This window comes from Leuresthes tenuis, unplaced genomic scaffold, assembly GCF_036924035.1.
Source record: "Leuresthes tenuis unplaced genomic scaffold, fLeuTen1.0.hap1 SCAF_3, whole genome shotgun sequence".
In the NCBI taxonomy this organism is placed as follows: Eukaryota; Metazoa; Chordata; class Actinopteri; order Atheriniformes; family Atherinopsidae; genus Leuresthes; species Leuresthes tenuis.
In genome coordinates, this window is record NW_027325357.1 from 21,785,876 (window position 1) to 21,806,537 (window position 20,662).

General features: G+C 41.4%; 1 protein-coding gene across 5 annotated transcripts in view; it reads left to right on the plus strand.

Moving 5' to 3' along the window:
* dlgap4b (discs, large (Drosophila) homolog-associated protein 4b) overlaps positions 1-20,187 on the plus strand; it is a 113,416-nt gene extending 93,229 nt beyond the window's left edge. For 2 of the 5 annotated variants that reach the window (XM_072382549.1, XM_072382550.1), the window contains 7 exons: positions 28-180; positions 10,256-10,695; positions 11,144-11,232; positions 12,505-12,992; positions 14,469-14,560; positions 16,211-16,381; positions 17,219-20,187. In XM_072382549.1, coding sequence (XP_072238650.1) covers positions 28-180; positions 10,256-10,695; positions 11,144-11,232; positions 12,505-12,992; positions 14,469-14,560; positions 16,211-16,381; positions 17,219-17,461 — 1,676 coding nt within the window. In that variant the 3' untranslated portion in view covers positions 17,462-20,187. Of the gene's footprint in view, positions 1-27; positions 181-10,255; positions 10,696-11,143; positions 11,233-12,504; positions 12,993-14,468; positions 14,561-16,210; positions 16,419-17,218 lie in introns of all 5 variants that reach the window. The other 3 variants (XM_072382551.1, XM_072382553.1, XM_072382552.1) reach the window with 2 other exon arrangements.
* Positions 20,188-20,662: the final 475 nt, after the last annotated feature.

The window sequence follows — 20,662 nt, forward strand, 5'->3', positions numbered from 1 at the left end:
AAATGCAGCCTTTTTTGCCCATACCAGACGACCTTTCTACACAGTGGAAGACATGGAAAGAACAGTTTGCCTCTTACCTGAAAGCCACTGGTTTGGACAAAGCTCCAAAGGAGAAACAACTTGCAATTTTTCTTCAGCGTTTTGGGACAGACAGACCACGCATCCTACCCCCACACACAGGTAATCGTTTGAAACCAACTCCTCACCCCCGAAATGATCCTGCAAATTTACAACTTCAATGACTACTAAAGTGAAATAAAATAGACAAATGATAGAAAAAGTCACAACAAATTGCTCTACCACTCTAAGTGGACATCACTGTGCATATTTGATCATCACTGAGTTTAAATACAGGGCAAACCCAAGACAGAACATTGAAACTTGCTACCTTGATATCAAATTTGCAGAAACAAAGTGCTTGGGTATATGTGTGATGACAAACAATTAGGCAAAGAAGGTTTGGACTTATTGATGATGCTGTTAACCCGATTCTTTCATTGGAAGTCCAAGAACAAGCCGGAGAAATCTTGAGTTCACAGACAAAGTATTTATTTTGGTCACAGGTAAAGTATGGCAACGCTGGATTTGGAGTGACAGAGCTCTCGCAGGGCCTCCGTCAGAACGAGTCCTGATATCTGGAAATAGTTCATATTTATCTTCTTCACATTTATCTTACAGAGGTTGGATTTACACGTGACCGAGTATAATTGGCCAGTTATTAGTGACACGAGCAGGCCAATCACTGTCCACGTCATGTTCTTTGGATGTGATAAACAACGTGTGTGTGAGTGTTGTTTTAGGCGTGTATCTAATGTACCAGTCTATCTGACAAGATAGAGAAGCTTCATCTGTCCCAGTTATTTAGTCCAGTTATGCTATCTTAAGGTCTTGGACCATTCAAGGACATACATTGTGTAGTATGAGCAAAGTGGACAAGTACAAAATAAGAACATAGGTTATTTAGAAAAATAGAGAATATGAATACATAATGTCTAAGAACAAAGCCAATTATAACAATGCTTGACTGCAGACTTATATACAGATTTACGGAATAGATGTATCAGCATCTGTTTCGGTTATTCGTATCATAGATTATCCACATTGTGGCGCTCTTCTCTAAAGTCTTCCAAGTACATGCTGTAGAGCATGTGCCGCCTTCAATCAAATATTCATGTGGAAATTTTCAGTTCCGTGGTAGTACTCGTGTGGATCTCGAGGACAGTCTGATTGTTATATCTATTTTTTAGTGTTTAGTCAATAACATCTGTTTTTACAAAAGACAATGGCTGATTTTTAAACTAAAAGACAGACTAATTCTACTTGAATAAGGTGAGGAAATAAGCTTCATCCCACTTTTTCACAAAATCTTATATGCTTTAAACATTATTTCTCTGTGTAATTGTAATGCTATTTTTTCTTTTTCGTTATCTCTTATGGTTCAAGCAAAAATATCACACCAGTGTGGAAGGTTTACGCATATGCCTAAGTTGAATAATGAGAATACTAAAGATTCTAAATTGAAATGAACAAGACTGGATTTAGACCAAAAAAAAGAGCAAATATAGTGCATGTATCTGGATCATTATAAGATGTACTTTGAATGTAAGTGACCAAAGAGGAAACATGTCTCCAAAAAAACACTACTTTCTTCCTGTAATTGTTATTGTAAGGGTGGGAAAAACACTTCAATGCGTACGAAAATCTTACTTATGGTCGTCCAACTGGGGAGCTAAATTGTCCGAGGTGTTTCTGAAGGCATCAGTCGCTGTGTCACCACGCCTCCACCGAGTTCATAGACTCCCCAAACAAAAAACAACCAAACCCGGCGTGACGGGGAGAATGAATGACAGCTCCCCCATCAGCTGCCCTTTAATTCTAAGCTTTAAGCGTTTTAACAGAAAAACACCGCGGTGCTATCTGCGCCTCAGAACAGAGTAAGTAACTTATTTAACCGTATACGCCAAACTCTTTCTGTTGTTTTCGCACTTTTGATGAATTTAATTCAGATTGTTGTCCGTTACAAACGTCGATATCTTGGCTATTTCAGTGAGCGGACTCTGTACAACGACTCACAGCCGACAGCTGAATCTGTTTTAATGCAATTTGTATCTACGTTGCGTTTAAATGGACCGTCGGGGATGCGCTTTTCAATTTTTTTTGTCTTCGTGTGTACAGAACTGAGAACTCTGCTGCTGACAGTGCAAAAAGCATCTTCACACTAGACTCCTCTCATGGCTGAGATATTTAACTGGAAGCTGTTCAGTCATAATTGTCGATTTAAACTTTTTGTTTGGGACAGTTTTTTTAAAGGACAGTCAGATGTTTTCACGTCTCTTCCAAGGCTGCTTCTTTTTGGTTGCTGATATGGAAAATTGGTCTTCATGGGGGATTATGTGGAGGCTGCCCCTCTTTTGTCCCACACGGTGGCTTGCATATTGCAACGTGGATAAAATCCCACTTTAAGGTCCCATTTAACAAAAAGAGAGCCGTTTTGTAGCAGCGGGGGAAGCCATACTTAACTGCTACAAAGAGCAATCACAGTCCTGTTTTTGTCGTGTTATTGTTTCTGCCTCTCATTCAGTTCCAGCTGCACATCCCTCATCATTTGAGCAAATTAGCTCATGTTTATGTATTATAACTGATCCAACAGCCTAGAAAAAAAGGGTCTCCATAGCTTCCACTCTTTCACACAGTAGCCAAAACTGGCCTCCTTTTAACTTAATTTGCTTCACTTTTTTTCTATTCTAGACTGAATAGCAACATCTAAGGCAGATGAGATCAAGGTTAATTGGGGGTAATGAGGATGAATGCTCCAAGGACTATTTCTTAAACTGCTACCACAGTACTGGCAAATTGTCATTCATTCTCCAAAGCCAAGATGCTGGGCTGGAGCCTGTCCCAGCTGCTATTGGGTGAGAGGCAGTGTGCAGGTCACCTATCTATCACAGGGCCAACACCCAGACACTCACTCCTGGGTTTGACTTGGTATCATGTTGGTAAATCCTGCCATGCCTGTTTTTGGTCTGTGGGGGAGAACCCACACATGCACAGGGAGAACACAAACACTCCAGACACAAAAGCCTCATTTGTAATGTGAACCGGGAACTTTCTTGCTGTGAGGCACCAGCGCCAACCACCACACCTAAACCCAAGAGATTGCTCGAGAAAGATTTTGTTTGTCTTCATGTAAAGACGTTCATCATTTTAGCACAGCAAGTGACTATCCAAACAAGAAATTTTGAGCTTTGGGTGCACATATTTAAAGCCTATAAATCAAAAACGCTTCCCTCTTAAGCGTTACCGACTCTGCAGTGAAAGTTTAACCAGTTGAATGCTCAAGTATCTGAGAAAAACGAGATGCATGCATAAAATTTCCTGCAACTGACTTCTGTCGTTCCCTGTTACAGATGTCAGATCAGTGCTCCGGCATTCTGGTCTTGACTAGTCTGGTAGTATCGTTAGTATTGCTCATAATGACATCCTTAATGTTAAAAGATTTTGCTGTTCACGTGCCGTGGCATCATGTGAAGTTACTTTGAGCACTATTCCCACAGTGTGAAGAAAAAGAGGCTGAGTCCGTGGTCTAAAATAGGCTCAATTCAGCATTTTTCTCAGTTGAGCTCTCATATTTACATTGGACATTTATTTTTGTATGCTTTTATATGTCGCATTTATTTAAATGCCATTCAATAGGTGTTCACGTATTGAAGAATCTAGTTAAATGTCTGTTTTACACGATTTATCGATCATTTGATAGTCATGTGACCTGCTTGGACACGTACTTCCTGTCTGATGGAGACGCCACTGTGGCTGTAGTTGGAGAAATATTCCTGGGAGAATTCATCCTAGCGTACAGACTCCATGTTTTGTGCCAGTTTATGTCCAGCATCTAGAGCTCATATTGTGGATGTGTGTGCTTTATACAATTTCTTCATGAATGTAAATATCTGTTCTGTAATCTGTTAAACTGAGCAGAGACGTGCAGTTGACAAACAAATCTGTGTTTATTGAGTATGTTGAAGTATTGAAATTATTCTTACACATCAAAGACCTTATTTTAATTCTACGCTAAACTGCAATCATGTATAAATCTACAGAGTTGTCCTATGTTTGCTATTGAAACGTCTTGTTGGATTTAGGAGCTAAAAATATGTGTGATACAATATGTGGGAACTGTGGCTGAGTAATTATCTCTCCACAATCTTCCCAAGCCAAACGGTTAAATGTTCTTAATAGTGAGGAGACTGCTGTGTGTGTTCGAGCATTTTGAGTTTAATCGGAGTCCTGTTTGCATGCATGTTTTGTTTGTTTTTTTCCCCTCATTTTGTGAGTCCACAGCTAAGATCATAATCTGCTGGTATGCAGCACATTGCTGATGCGTTGACAGAGCATTAGGACGGCTTTAAGAAGCGATTCTTATACCGGTGAGAGCGTGATTGGGGTGCAGTCATGAGGTTGTTTTCAGCACCAGGGACATCTTGCTGCTAATTGTTTTCCTGACTTGAAAATTGTGTCTGTGAACCAGCAATCACCGTGGACAACAGAACCACTGTCCATGGCATGAACACAGCAGTTCTCAGTGCCCACTCCAGATTCCACTTGAACATTTTTTTGGCTTCTGTTTGTTTTTGTGGCTAAATTCCCCTCTAAAGAGCAATCATGGTTATTTTTCCAGAGCTGCACTTCTTACAAAGCCCAATTAAAAAGCAGTTGTATTTGGCTTAATTTCTGTTTTATAGCTGTTTTCTTGGTACTGATGAGAGTTTAGCGAAGGTTCTGCCGGCGTAGGCACTATTATCCGTAACTTCTGCATATTCAGGGATGAGTGTTATGCTTACGCAGCTGTGTTTATGTGGCTGAGTTCTGTAAAGTAAGCAAATGGAGTTTTACTGGTTCTAAAATATGCCAGTTGCACTATTTGTCTGTGGTAGGATTCTGCTGTGGGTGCATTTCTAGGGGCTCGTGGCAGACATTCATCACAAATCGGCTGGATTCTGGGCTCCGCTGCAACTTTGGTTCTTGAGTTTGGCTAATTATTCTGTGTGAACAATGCTGTGGTTCAGCTCCAAACTTGGGTTAAACCGGTCTGATCTGTCTTGTGGTTGTGCGGACACAGCAACCATCAAAGCTTCGAAGTGTTTAGATGCTAACATTTGAATATTCAGCAGGGTCATACTTTGAGGGTCTGTTAGTTTAGTGTCTTATCGTGTTGTCCTTTTGTTATTTAGAAGTTCGACTTAAACCAAATCAGGTGGTAATGTTGTTTATGTTGCATTTCATTTAGCTATGCGCAGACATTTTAGAAATGAAGTGTTGAGCTGATGAATAAGCAGCTAAACTAATCTAAAAGTATCACAGATTACACTTAAACAGTTGGTTTACATCTTCATACCTATGGAAATTCAGAGAGTAGAACAGCAAAACATTTTTTCTTACAGTAAGAAACAACAAATGTGACACACCCTTTTCCCACTGCTGCTAAAACACATTAGCTGCTTTCATTACTTTCATTTGCTTGCTGGCAGACAGACACACAGTATTCTTTGTTGTAAGCTCACATTGCTTTATTGTATTTGCATGTCATGTCTATTGTGCCCAGCTTTACTGCTTTATCTCCTGTCTAATCTCAGTCTGATGTCGGTTATGATTTCAGGGCTTGTTTCTGTGGATATAGCAGATTCTTTGGCAGTAGGCTTAAAAGCAGACTAACCTACTATTTCCCCGACGCTGTTTGCAAACACAGCATTCAGAGGCAGTGATGGACAAAGTGCGACTGATACACACTGTGGAGGGCTTTGGAAAAACAGCAGTAAATCAGAGAGATAAAATCCTATTTTCTGACTGTTAACCCCCGTTCTGACGCTGTTCTGACACAACCCTGCAGGAGAGTGTGACATCACCAGATTTGGTGGGAAAGCGCCCCCCCCCCGTTGAAGGAGCCTGAACGTGCGTGAGGCGCAGATCGTGAACGCGAAAATGCAGAGAGGAGGCAGGAGACAGCATTTTGTACTAATCACTATGTTTCACACCCACATGCTGTCAGACACCTGTGTCTGCATTCTGTGTTCAAAAGTTGCCTAACAACTTGCCAAAAAAAACAAAAGAACCTCGGAAAATTAGACAAGGTAGTGTCTGCAGAGACATTCAGTACCACACACAGCACATGACTGAAAGGGATTACCTCTATATCCATTTGTATGATATATTTATTTCAGAATGTCCTGTGTTGTCTGCCTTTCTAAAGTTGACTTGTGTTTAGAATGACAATTGCATTACACGATGCTTACAGAACTGCAGGAAAGATGCTCACACAGAAAGAAACATGACTGTTCTTTGCCATCTGATGCCTTGTTACAGTTCTTGGCAGTTCTTTTTAAGACTAATATAAAACAGTGGGTCCAGTTCCTCATATTGCTCCTTCAACAGAGACTACCATGCTCTGCTGGAGAGGAAACGTAGCTGTTAGGTTTTCCCAAGTCAAGGCTGCCGGTCTGTGACTGGTGGATGATCCGTGGACTGTAACATGGGTAGTTAGGATGAAGATGAAAAGGTTTTGTTTTGAAAAGACATTTGTTTGGCAGAAATTCTGTGTGGCAATGCTCAAAGAGTGGACAAGGGTTGTTCTGAAATCTTTGACAGCTTTATCACTGAGAAATACAAGTTAACACACCAGTTTATTATCTTGTGAATGCATGTGTCTGTTTTTCTGTAGCTGACAGGGTTGCTCCCACCTTGAAGACGTTTTACAACAAAAACTGCGCTTCAGACAGGATCCTGCATCCTCTTATCATCAGCACCTGTTTTAACTGTCAGTTTATTGTCTTTAATATATTCATTTAGGAATGAGGATGGTGCTCAGGTTTGGAGATGGGCCATCTTTGGAGTGGTTTGGGTGTCATCTCCAGTGTTCACAAATGATGTCAGTGCTCTGGCTTTTCCGGAATGTGACCCTGAGTGGATTGCAGAGGCTCACTATTTAGTGTCACAGCTGAGGTGAGGGCCAGCACTTGCAAATCATTCACGGCTGTTGCCAGGTCATATATTTTCTGCGTTAGTGTGTCACTGGACAACAGTGTATTTGGGAAACCCAAACACTCATTTTGCAAAACGTGGATTATACCGGTAACATACCTGATAACATGCTGTTTCAAAGCCAGTTATGGTACAGTTGCTCAGGCTGACACCGTTTCCTGGAGTAACTAAGGACAACAGTCTGAAGCTGTTCAAAAGTTGTTCAGTCACAGTTCAAGAATTCAATCAGGCAGAGAGATATGCTTGGGGCCATGGGAGTTTTATGTTGGGTAAGGTTGGATACAAATTAGAGATAAAGCCGAGAAAAGGATTACAATGAACAACAACCCTTTTGTTAGTGTTTTCACAGCAGCTCACAGCAGAGACTTTTGATCACAACGTTCAGAGAAGCAACACAAAGCTAAATAATTTAGCATTTCAAGAAAGAGAAAAGAAAGAGCAGTTTTCTCTAGTGTGAAATTTAAACCTGTAGAACTTTGTTTAATTTCTGAGAGTTTGACTTTTAAAGTGAAACCTTTTTATCCTCTCAAATTTTGACTGAAAACCAGCCCGTTAAGACTGCGTATCAACGTGTGGCTGCTTAAAGCGCTTCTAGACTGCCTCTCTGCCTTATTAAGATTCTTATTCTAAAACTGCTGAGTCGTCATATAAAATCACTTTTCAAGTAACTCGAAGGCGGCGTCTGTGCCGCGCATTCGACTGTAATGCACAATGATTTCCCACAGAGCATGTTAGAACAGGCAAAATGGTTTGAATGCCACACAATTCAGAGCTTTGGATATACTTTGCTCAATACCTTGATCCCTCTCCCGTGCATTCACACTGGGACCGGGATGGTTAAATGGCACCATTGAACTGTAACGGTAACTCGACTCTGACTGTGCATTAAACCGAGCTGAATGTATTTCCTGTCCTCTGTAGGGCTTTTCATGCAATGGGAACAGTTGAAAAGATTTTATAGCAGCTACATTGTTCATTGGGTTGTAAAGACATTCCCCGTTTAAAGGTTGCAGTGTCACACATTGCCTTTAGGTGTATGCTTCATATATTAGGGATGTATGTAGTCTTTTACCAGAATCTAAAAGGGAATTCAGTTTTCTTCAAGTCTTTGTACTTTTTAAGTCAACGGAGTCTGTACAAAGTGATTCATGACTCAAATACACCAAGTTGTAATACATCTGTGCTTTTTTTTTTTTTTTTTTTTTTTAAATGTTTTGTTTACATCATGGAAATCTCCTCAGTGATCATATTCTTGTTTTTACTAACATCAGACTGTAAGGGAAGGTGTGTATTGGTGACGTGCTTTAGTTGGTTGAAGACATAAGCAAATGAGTGGTTATATATTTTTTTTAAGCACAAAATCTGTTTTTCATCTCGCATGATGGGCTCATGGCGTGCTGTTTGGATTTCATATAAGCCTTGTAAAAGATCCAACTTTGAGCAGCTCAGCTTTATCTTTTTCTGGGGAGGAATGATTGAATGCCATTTATCATTTGAGAGATATGAGTTTTTAAAGTGTTGGTTGAAAGGGTATGAATTACACAAATGCAAAGAAGATTTACATACAGTACACCTAGCATTTGGTTGGATGTCTCACTGCCAGTTACATCTAGAATAAATGCTTTTGGTGACCAGCTATAAGTCCCTGGCAGAATTGTAGACAGTTCCTTTTGTCTCACATAGATTTGTTGGTTTACTGGCCTAAACTCGTCTTTTAAACACAATCCCCATATTTTTGATGAGGTTATGGTCAGGGTTTTTTAAGCCCATTCTAAACAATGTTATCTTTTGTCCATTACAGCTTTGATGTGTGTTTGCAATCATTTTCTTGTTGGAACTGTGGTCAATTTTTTATGTTTCCATACTTTAAGGTAATGCTAAACATTTGAGATTGTCCCTCCTTATAATACCATTTAGTTGGTATAATCTACTTCTTTGCAGCTGATCGGCCGCACAGCTTGACGCTGCTGTCACCATCGTTGACTATACAGTGTTCTCAGGATCGAATGCCTTACCTCAACCACTCAAAGCTCTGATGAATTCCAGCTGTAAACCTCAATCAAGCTTAGAGAATTTTCACTTTCTTGGACATCGTTCTCTGAGTCTGTGTTGATGTAAAAGGTTTAGTAAGGATCTGCAGTGTGATGCTGAGGTAGATGAACCTCTTCATACCATAGTTTAACTGAAGGCCCTTAAAAGGGCAGTTGTTGAGAAATGAACCCGAGAGGATTGCACATTTCCTTGTGTTAATCTGCAATCCTCTTTCTCTGATGTTCGCTGAGCTTCCTGCGCTTTCCCATTGTGTTGGTCCAGCCAGTGAGCGTTGTCAAACAAACCCTCTTTGTTGGCGCCGAGAAGCTACCATCTGCCTCTGGCTTAATGAGTAACGGGATGTGAAGATGCCGTGGCAAGTTAGCACAGCGGCCGCAATGTGTGTATTTCTGAATCTGTTTGTATTTTTCATCTCGTTTATGTCAGAAAATCCACAATTGATTCAAACTTGCGCATCTGTCCCTTGGCATTTTCACTGATTCTGCTCGAGGGAGGAAAAAAAGAATGGAAACATTCAGTGGCTTCCGAAATGATCGTTTGTTACCAGGCTCTCCTCGTTATATCACAAGTGGGTTTTGTGATGCACTTTGAAAAGCAACGAGGATGAAGGAATTGTTTTTGAGAATCAAAAAAGGAATCTTTGTTTTTCACAGTGCTTGGAGCACGTTCCATATTTGTAGATGGATTGTTTGTTGAGTGCCCATCTCTTTGTTATCTGGAGGTCATTTTCCTTCTGGCATTAGGGAGTGCAGTATACATTTGTGCCTCTTCAACTGTTCGACCATATTTGATGATGAGAATCGGGTGGTTAGTGAACATGTCTTGTGATCAGGGGTTTGAAGTGCTGTCTGTGCGAGATTTAATTTAGTCATCTGCATGAGGGTTAGATTTGTTTGGTGTTACTGTCTGATTTGATTTTCCACTTTACGTGATGTTTACTTGATTCTGCTGTCCTTCCAGCTCTCACGCAGCAAAGTTTCCTTGTATTAATGTACAGTTGCAAAGTTCTGCTCGAGGCACTTGTCAGTACCCAGAGTGATACTGATGAGCAAATGGACCATCCTTTGAGCTGTTTTCAGAACTACTTGGATATTTTCCTCTGCGCTTTCCATACCTCTGTCATTTGTGATCCTTTTATACTGATTTGACTCTTCTATTCTTTTGGCTTCAGTCTCCACATGCATAACCACCTCTAAGAAGACCGCTCCACCACCGGTGCCGCCGCGCACAACCTCCAAGCCCTACATCTCTGTGACGGTTCAGAGCAGCACGGAGTCGGCACAGGACAACTACTTGGACCAGCAGGACAGGAGGTCAGAGGTCAACAGCCAGTCTAGCCACGCTCACAGCAATTCCTCTGACAGCCTTGACAGCACCCGTGCCAACAGCCTGGCCCGGGGTATTCGCCGCCCTCCGCACATCATCGCCACTCCCATCGCTATCCCGAGGGAGCCGATAGCTCCCAGCACCGCCAATGCTTCCACTGAGACTAGTGACTCAGCTGTCCAGAATGAATCCCTAAAATCAGGGTCCAATAAAGGGAATCTCGTGGCAGAAGAGCCTTTCGTAGCCCCAATACCCAGGCGGAAACTGTCCTCCATCGGCATCCAGGTAGGCCAGGGGCTGTGGTTACCCCTGTTGCATGATTCAAGGCTTGAAAAGTTCACTCAGTATTGTTACTACACAGGAAAGCATGCTAGCACATTCAGTGTAATGCCAAAGTCACACTGTTGCATCATCTCAAGCCCAAATGTGAGTTGCAAGCTAAAGGTCTCATTACTGTGAACCTTATCATTAGTGCTGGCTGTCTGTCATTAGAGCTGGATGTATACTGTTGCACTGAAGACAAATATGCGCTTATGTTCTCCACAACTTTCTGTTCTCTATTTGCTTAAATAACAGAGTTTGTATCAATCTCTACAGATCCTGAACATTACAAGGTTTTTCTTTTTGTTTTGTCATTTATCATTTTAAAGACTCCACACAGCTCCTCTTATGCTAGTTAGGAGTCTTTAATTTTATCTCAATTTTCCAAATTAAAATTTCTTCCCTTTTTAAGGTTGATTGTATTCAGGAAGTTCCACGAGAAGAGACCCCACCGCTGGCCAGATTTCAATCAATTGGAGTACAGGTGGAGGACGGGTGGCAGTAAGTCCTCTTCCTGTCCTTTTAACAACGTGAGGAATTTATATTATAGCTACACACACTGTTCTCTCCATTTCCAGGACCTGTGTAGAAGTGAATTCATCCTGAGTCTTTTTTTGTGTTGTGTTAGTGGTGTTGAAGCACATATCTGTGAGCATTTACAATTTAAAGATCCCCTACAGACGAGTTTAAAGTCCTTGATGAATTCTTTAATTGAAATCTGAGCTGAGTCCACAATGTCTGAATGTGGGGAAAAAAAAACTAATTATGCAAAAGCTGAACTTCTGGATGTAATCTGTCTCATTGCTGTATATGCAATTTAGTCTTCAAGCTAAATTTAAACCTTAGATGCCCATTGGATCAGAATAGTCTGCTTGTTTCAGATTTAAGGTGATCGTTTACATCTGGTGAATTAGAAATCAGTCGAATTTTTTATTTTTTGGGGAGGGGACTTTAAATGTGTCTCTGCTTATTGTTGAAACTTCATTGTGTTTGTTGCCGTGTAGTTTTCATTCTGTGCTTGTAATGTTTTGAATGTCAGGAAGTTCTCGGCTCCTGATGCCTTCCTCCTGTACTTTCTTACCTTTGTATTATGGGTCTTGTACATAGCATCTGCTTATTTGAGCCATGGCTAATGCACTGCCTGTCCAAAAGAAAAGTCACAATCTCAGTTTAACAGAACATGTTATCTGGAGTTGATGCAGTTGACCAGCTTGGGGTTCTGAAGTATTATGTACCTTTTTTTTTTTTTACCTGTATCATAACCAGTGGAACTAGATTTGCTTTGTTTTTTGTTTTTTTCATTTTACATAAACCAGAACTGACACAGCAAGGGATAGTTTGTGTAAGTGTAACCAGAATATAGCTACATCCCTTTTCCGTCTTTTGCCGTTCTTTTGTATTCCCCAGCTGTTGGTTAAGGACTCATTATGTTTCATTGATTGGCTGAACTGCTGTTGATAAGCATTTCCTGAGTGATAACAGAGAAATGGAGACAAAAAGAAGGCTTCGTGTGGATGCTACTCTTTCATCTGCTCTGTAAAGACAAGGATGCTAGTCTAAGTGCACTACTATCGAGTATCTAGTATCTGATTGATCTTGTTTATTTGTGACTGCATTGAGCTGCAGAAATGACTCTGTGTTGAAACTAAACTGTTTCCTCCAGTAAGGGAGATGTGCTTCTTAAATTATTTTTTTCTTTTTCCATGTTTTGCACATAAAATGTGCAGTAAAAGTGTATTGTTTTCTAATGAGAACGCCTTATTTTGTTTTCAGGCTCAGTCGCTCCAGTAGCATGGCCTCAAAACAAGAAACGGACTCAGACACACAGGACATCTCCGTCATTTCTCATATCAATAATGCCAAACCCTTTGAGAAGAAAGTCATGGTCAACAGTGCCAGCCAGTCAATGAGCTCCCCTCCTGGACAAGACTCTTTAGACAACGGAGACCCCACTGGTGACACGTCTTCCCCTCCACCACCCAGGCAGATTCTTAACCGCTCCACCACACGAAGCAGCTCCTCCTCTTTCTCAGAGAGTCTGGACCCAGCTCTGGACCCCTCGTCTCTTCCACCTCCAGACCCCTGGCTGGACAGTGGGAATGGGAATAACAGCAGCGTCCCACAGAGCGGAGGAGGGGGAACGCTGTGTCGAAGAGATGGTCACTGGTTCCTGAAGCTGCTGCAGGCCGAGACGGGACGCATGGAAGGCTGGTGCCAGCAGATGGAGCAGGAAACCAAAGACAACCAGCTCTCAGAGGAGGGTAAGGGTGGCAGGATGCTCACTTGAGCTGGGGTGCTGTATTTGAATTGCCTCCTTGTCGGCCATTTTGTTGAGCTGTACGAAATGTCAATTAAAACTCTTCAATCATGAGATGGTGCGCTACAAACTCATCATGTCTTTCATTAATAGTAGTGAACAAAAGCTGTAGACTATATCAGTGGAAACGGACCATCGGGCATTGTAGTCTGATGACGCGTGCTAATGCTAGTCACCACTAGCAGGCGCTAAAATTCACAGCTCATTATTTACATTTTCCAAACCATTAGTGCTGAATGCTTCGTGAGAAAATAAAACTACGTTATTTTTCGGGCTATGAAGCGCACCGGGATAAAAGGCGCAATATCAATGATTGACTGCTAACGGGTCTATTTTTTTTTCTGCATGAAAAGCAATACTTTGGAAATTATTAATAATATGTGTGTTATGTGTCCCATTTGCACACTTGAGTGATGTAAAGTCAATTTAATTACCTTAACATCAAGATAGGTTTTCTTACTTGCAAGAGTAGGTTCGTAATAAATTAGCCAAAGTTTAGTGTTATTTGGCCTAGAAAGTGCACGGTAGAGCTGTCTGTGCAGTCACTTCTGTGCTATAGTGTAGATACACTGATCTGACTTCAAGTGGTCCATCAGTGTCCGACTTTAGCTCGTGGTACAGAGCTCTGTCATGGAGCCCTGTCCCAGTCCTGACAATATCAGACACAACGTGGAAGGAAATGAGGCCATAATCGATTGGGTTACCACACAGAAGTCGGCCTGTAATCTCCAGAATTACACAAATCTAGTCTGGAACTGATTAAACCTCCAGATTAGATTAGTGCCTCAACATCAGCCGGAGACATAAAGCAGTGAGTGCGCATGCAAATACAGACCAAACATGCAAATCATATGAAGGCTTTGGACACTGTTTTAATCAGATGGGCTTGATCCATATGTGGACAAGTCCCTCTGTGTCAATGCAAATCTGTGTTAGTATTTTTCTAAATTTCTTTTTTAAATGTGTGTTAAGTAGTCTGCGTTAAATCTGCTGCAAATCTTCAGTCCAAAGCTGGGTCTCGACACACTGCAATCTCACTGCCATAACTTGAAATCCAGTGATCAGAGAGGAGTCCCAGTTTTTCCAAGGCAGACGTTTGTCCTAATTTTGACACAGCAGCTGACTAGCATGTTAACAGACAGCAGGTAGGAGTATGCTTATAGGTTTAGATTTCTGTAAAGGGAGTATCATTGTCCAATGCATTTTAATCCTCTTCATGCAACCTTGGCTGGGCCTGTTACAAGGTTCAAAGGCAATACAATGCAAGTCACTCCTATGTCTATTTACCTGGGTTTGGTTTGTATGGTTGTGACTGTTGCTGTAGCAATGATACAGGCAAGCTGTGAAGTGTATAGTAATGCTATATTTCCTGAATATATACCACAATAACGGAATACGTTATCTTCTCTCTTCACTGTAGTGCTGGGGAAAGTTCGCAGTGCTGTAGGAAGCGCTCAGCTCCTAATGTCTCAGAAGTTCCAGCAGTTCCGGGGACTGTGTGAACAAAACTTGGTGTGTATCCTGTCACTGTTTTATACACTTCCACCCAACAGACTCGTGCAGGCATGTAACTGGCGCTCACAGCTGGTGACCAAATCAAGCCAACTGTTGTATTTTTGTTTTTTCTATCCTCTGCGAGATCTACTTGTCTTTCATGTGCATATAAAGGCTTATATGCACAGAGCTGACTAATCTGAGTACAGCCGTGATACACAGCACAATAGACATCTACAGAGTCAGTCATAAGGGCCCACCAGCTGAAAATGGGAGCTTATAATAACTCAATAAGCCCTTCCTCTCAGGTGACGTGTTTTAGTGAAAATGGCATTAGACAAATTGAAGCCAACCGCCAGCAAGTGACTTGTAGGATAAATGATAAACATCACACACACACACACACACATGATTCGTCCAGAGTGTGTGGACAAAGCAGTTAGTGCAGCTGCCTAAATGTGATGATCAGTGGGCACAAACAAAAGCCAGCCATTCCACTTTGATCACTACAATCAGAGGATGTTTCAGAGAAGAGAATGTCAGTACAGGATTTGTTTTTATATCTGTTGAGCTTATCTGCAAGCTTTGCATATACAAAAAGCACAGAGCCAGGTATTTGTAAGGTAAGGGTGTGTCATTATACTTGTAACTTGACAGTGGAACCTGAAGGATTATGTTATTTCTTTTGTCATTGTCAAACACTTTTATTCCTCACTGTTTTGGTAGGCAGCATATTTGAAAAGAATAACCCTGCTGTAAGCTTTTTGCTGTTGTCTGCTTTTATGTCAGCCTGACCATAGAATCATGTTGTTGTATAGCTCCCTCTAGTGGTCAATATGAAAACAGCAGCAACAAGTCTGAAAGTATGTGATGGTGCTTTGTTGAGCTGTAGCTTTTATCAAAGCTTCATCATTGTCGTGTTTTTTTTGTTTTTTTTTTTAATTATTATTATTAAGTGTAAACTGTGCTCATGAAAACGCATACAAACATAAAGTCAGAACTGCCTTCGACACACCGGTCGGGCAGCTAAGAGCTTCTGTAGATGTTCTTTGCCCTTTTTGCCCTTGTTGTGGCTTCAGTTGAAGTTTCTCAGTAACTCTCCAACCTCTTCAGGTGCTGAGGTTGGAGCAATAGTCTAAATGTCTACATTTCTGCTGCTGGTTGCCACGGCGTTGAAACTGGGTTGTCTTTTTTATTTTTTGTTTGTTTGTTTTTTTGTTTAAGACTAAAGTGTCAAAAGCTATTGTCTGTTGAACTTTCAAAGTCCTGTTCACACCAAGACCGTAGATATGCTGGTAGATAAGCTACCAGTGACCCATAAGAAAAGGTGAGAGAAAGGTGCAGTGGGGTAATGGTTTCTGACTTGTTGATTCACGTGTTGGACAAAAAAGTCAACCTACACCAAACAAAACAAACAAGTAGGGCAAAAAAAAAAAAAGAAGAAAAGTCAATGGACATTTTTCTATTTTAAGTTACATAGGACAAATGTTGCTTTGCACCTGGTGCTGACTTTTGGGATTAACTTTTCTTGTTGAAAAATGACAGCTTGCTATAATATCTGCTGAGGCTGTTTAGAGCAGGCTGCACACTCTTCACTGTAATAATCACTGCAGCTTTATTACACACATGTCGCATCATTTTCATCTCCTTTTCTTTTACTGTGACCAGAATGTGAACGCCAACCCACGGCCCACAGCCCAGGACCTGGCTGGTTTTTGGGACCTGCTGCAGCTCTCAATCGAGGACATCAGCCTTAAGTTCGATGAGCTCTACCATCTCAAGTCCAGTGACTGGCAGCCTGTGCTGTCTGCGGCTGCCCAGTCGCCCCCTGAGCGGAAGGTACTGCCCACCCATGCTGCCCAGTGCCCTGGCTGGGGTAGGAAAGCCGCCGAAACCGGCCTCTCTCCTCCCACCACCACCACCATTTCTCCCACTTTTTTTTTTTTTCTCCTCAACCCCATCCCTTCATGGGATGAACTCTTATCAGGGCCTCCCTGTCGAATGCAGAAGGGGCACAAAGATCCCTCTAGGCATGCATGGGAAAAAATAACATCTCAAAGAGGGCTGACACTGGTGTGCTTTTCAGTCTAAAGCCCTGCTTTGAGCATGCATGTGTCATTCTCTGACGTTTGTGTGTTTTAAGTGGAGCATGGTCAAGATGCACTGGCTCATCTGACAGAATGCAGTCTTGCTTTTACTCTTTAAACGTCTACAGTTCTGTTTGAGTGGCTGTTGTTGACGATTGATAACAAACTCTGTTCCTGTGATGCATTTCTCTGCACAAGTGTCTGTAGTTGCCCTGCTTTTGCTATTTGTTGCTTCTCAGTTCAAATCTATTGGCAGTGTCTTGTGATCCTTATATTTTGACTCAAGTTGCCCATCAATTCATGTTGCCGTTTCATAACTGAAAATCATCAATTAAATGTTGGTTTGTTAATGTTTGTGTCTTAACAAACTGTCAGTACTGTCTGTTTTTGTTCATTGTCTGTGTCTGTCTATGTGAATGATCAGCTTTGGCGATACGTCTTGTCTAAGTCCTGTCTGTCAAAAATGTCTGAACAGGAAAAAAAGCAGTTTACTGTTTCCATATTTTCTCACTGAACTGTCCCCCCCTCTCTCTCTTCCATTCACCTTCTGCCCTTCTCACGCCTTTTCTCACCACTCGCAACTCAACAGGACGAGGAGAAGGTGGCCCCTCCAGCATTAAAGAAGCCTGGTAAGGGACGACCGTCGCTTGGCCGCGAGAAGAGTGCAGACTCTTCATCCACCTCTTCATCGGCCTCGGCAGAAAAGCAGAGACAAGAGGCTCGGAAGCGCCTGCTGGCTGCTAAGAAGGCCGCCTCATTTCGCCAGAACTCCGCCACAGAGAGCGCAGACAGCATAGAGATTTACGTCCCTGAGGCCCAGACTCGCCTCTGAGAGAAACGATGAGTGACAGGGATCACGGGATAGATCCGTGTCGGTGAAATGCCTGGATAAGGAAAGGACTTTTTTTGCTTTGCGAATGAGCTACCCTAAGTAAAGATGGATGGGTGGTGCGGGGGAGGAGAGATGTCCAGAGGAGGGGTTTATTGGCTATTGACATTTACAATTATAGGCTGGTCCTGGTTGAAACAGAAATTGTGTCATTGACTTTTTTATGGACCTGACAGAGGATGAAGGAGGGAGACTCCTTCTTTGAGGCTGCCACCGAAGACCTCCCCGATGAACTTTCTTGTTACCATTCTTGATATCATAAAAATTGTTAATGAAAATATTATTATTATGACAATTATAGGCTAAAGAATCTATATGAAGACTGTTTTAAAAGTTCCTGTATCTTGGCTATAACATTTATTAAGTGGACAGAAGGTAAGTATTAACTCTTCTGTTGCCCACTGTCTTGCTCTCTTCCCAGATCACTGGCCATCTTGTAGCTTTGCACAGCACCACCTTGTGGACACCATGCACTGCACACACTACAAATTCCCCTGTGTATGTCTTCCCTGTATTTGTTTTCTTTCTGCATCCTTTGATTTCTGTGATATTCCATTTATATCAGGCTACTCTGAATATTTTTGGTATGATGTTGAAAATCGGGTTTAAGGGGTTATTTATATAGTTCCTAGTGATTTATTCTTGTCCATGTCCTCAGAATGTTTTGTGTCAAATATTTTTAATACTGGTGAGAAGCCGTAATCTTTTTCAGAATGGGGTTTTGAATGAAAGCACATAAAGATATTAACTAGGATCACGCATGAGGAACTGTAGTTTCAGAATGGCTGCCGCAACATACCATTATTTTGTTGTGGAAACTTCTCCCTCCTTCCAGTCTCTTTTACTTTCCTCCCTTTCATTTCCTTTGTTTATCTTTTTTTTGCTGTAACCAGAGTCATAGATGGTTTGGGATTTTAGTTTAATTTCTCTAATACTTGTTAAGTGCTTTTAATAAGCTCACTGCGCATTAAACCCAGTGCATCCAGGCCTTTTAATGAAGTCATGCGGCAAGCCAGATACACGAGTTAAAAGCAGATTTTTTTTTATTTATTTTGCTTCCCATCAACCGCTAAAATCAATCCGTCAGTGTTGAAATCATTTCCCCCACTGATTAGCTCACAAAATAACTGAATTTTTTTTTTTTTTTTTTAATCGAAGAAACCTTTTTCTAATTAAAGCATTACGTTCCTTCATCATTGTGTTTTCATCATTTACTCAATCCCATTTTTTTTTTTTTTCTCCAGTGAAGACTGCAGAAGCCAAAGATGAATTCATTGTTTCAGATTCATCTCATGTATTGAAACGCCAGCAGCAGGGAACTCAAGTTGACTGTGAAAACAGATGAACTGGACTGTAGCCACAGCAACATATGTATTACAGATTTAACATTTCGATATGCAGATGCCCGGAAGCTTGAGCAGAACCGCCCGCCAGTACAACAACACAACTGCCTTGGAGCATTCAGAACCGAGACACTCCCCTTCCTGGCCCAGAAAAGGGGCATTATGGAGGGAATCATTTCTGACCTCTGAAGGGCAACCATGCTTACATTTCAATCCAGTACACACAATTATAGAGTACAATGAAGGAGCATTCATATTTAATTGAATACGGTTCTCTGTCCTGTGCTGCATTAAGAGGACACGTTGGGTTGATTGCACTTATTTACATACTTTTTTGTCTCATCTGAACCCACTTTGCAACACAAAGAAATCTAAAGCAAAGCTCTTCGTTTGTCGCATAAAATCCTAAATTGAGTGCTTTAGGATTCGACACTAAAAGTACATGTCCACCCATACAGGCAACAGGGACATGCCTTAGATACACCTCTGTTGTTTGTATATCTTCCATTCACATTTGGCTTTTTCCAAATGGTGAGCAAACAAAAGCACTTCCCTGTCCTGATTAGTTATGCTAAACTATTGCACTTCCACACCATTTCTTTGGCTGCTGCCATGTCCCTGTGACCCAAAACTTGAGCCTCAACCATTGAAGTGGAAAAGCCCAATAAGTACCATTCTTCTTGTTCTGTATTGGCAATACCTTTCTCTTGATGGCAGGCCATTGTTTGCCTGTTGTGTTTGCCTGCTCGGGAAGACTATCAGCAAGGAAAGTGGCTCAGGGGTGTCAACAGTCAGTTCCCTGACTGCCTTCAATACCCCCGTCCATTTGACCGGTGGATAGCATCGTTAACGCCTGAAGGCCTTTTGTGTCACTTAAACATAGTCAGTGACTTGATTTGATTTCTGACTGTGACTACAAAGCTGTGTCTGAGGTGTTTTTCTTAAATAAGCATACGTAGCCGTCTCTCAATTTGCCTCAACTTGTTCCCTTTAAGCCAATGAAGTATATCCGCATACTAAAATTTCTTCCCCATATGCGCCCCTTGTCATCAGTAAGAATATTTTTTGATATGCTGCATAATTTCATATCATTTCATGTTCTGTTCTCCATTTTTCCACAGAATTACTTTCCCCCAACAGCCCCTGCTGTCAATTTCATCGCACTAATGTGTGTGTCTTGAATGCAGGTAAAACACAATTTGGCATCTCAATGACACTGAGGGAAGGAGAGCAGACAGAGAATGCTGCTATGTGACCTAACCATCTCAAACTGAAAGTCGACACTTTTTCCTCTCTGCTGACAGCTGGATGTGTGAAATGCAAAAACATGTCAGTGGATATACTTAAGGAGACAAAGGAAGGCTCATCTCATACATTTAAGCAAGGCTTTTCTCCAATATATACTGCTGAGACAAAGCTAGGTCTACTTCCTGGGTTGAGTCATGCATCATCCAAGCAGCTCCACTGTGGGTTTTTTTTTTTTAGGGGGTGGGGGTCCCATTACAAATGGATTTGATGGTTTTCAGCATGTGAAGTATGTGTAAGCAGTTATGTTTTGTTTGACTTTAATCTTGAGAGGTCCCTCACTTTTTTGGACACTTTCGGTTGCATTGACAAAATATGTCGCCTTCAACCCTGACAGTCGCAAAATAGATGGAATATAAATATTTTACTAAATGGGTTTTATCTAAAGGGCAACGTCCCCCCTGTGATATCATTAAACTTGTTCTTTACTCACTTTTGTAAAAAAAAAAATACATATATATATATATAAATATATATATGTTTGACGTTGCAAAAA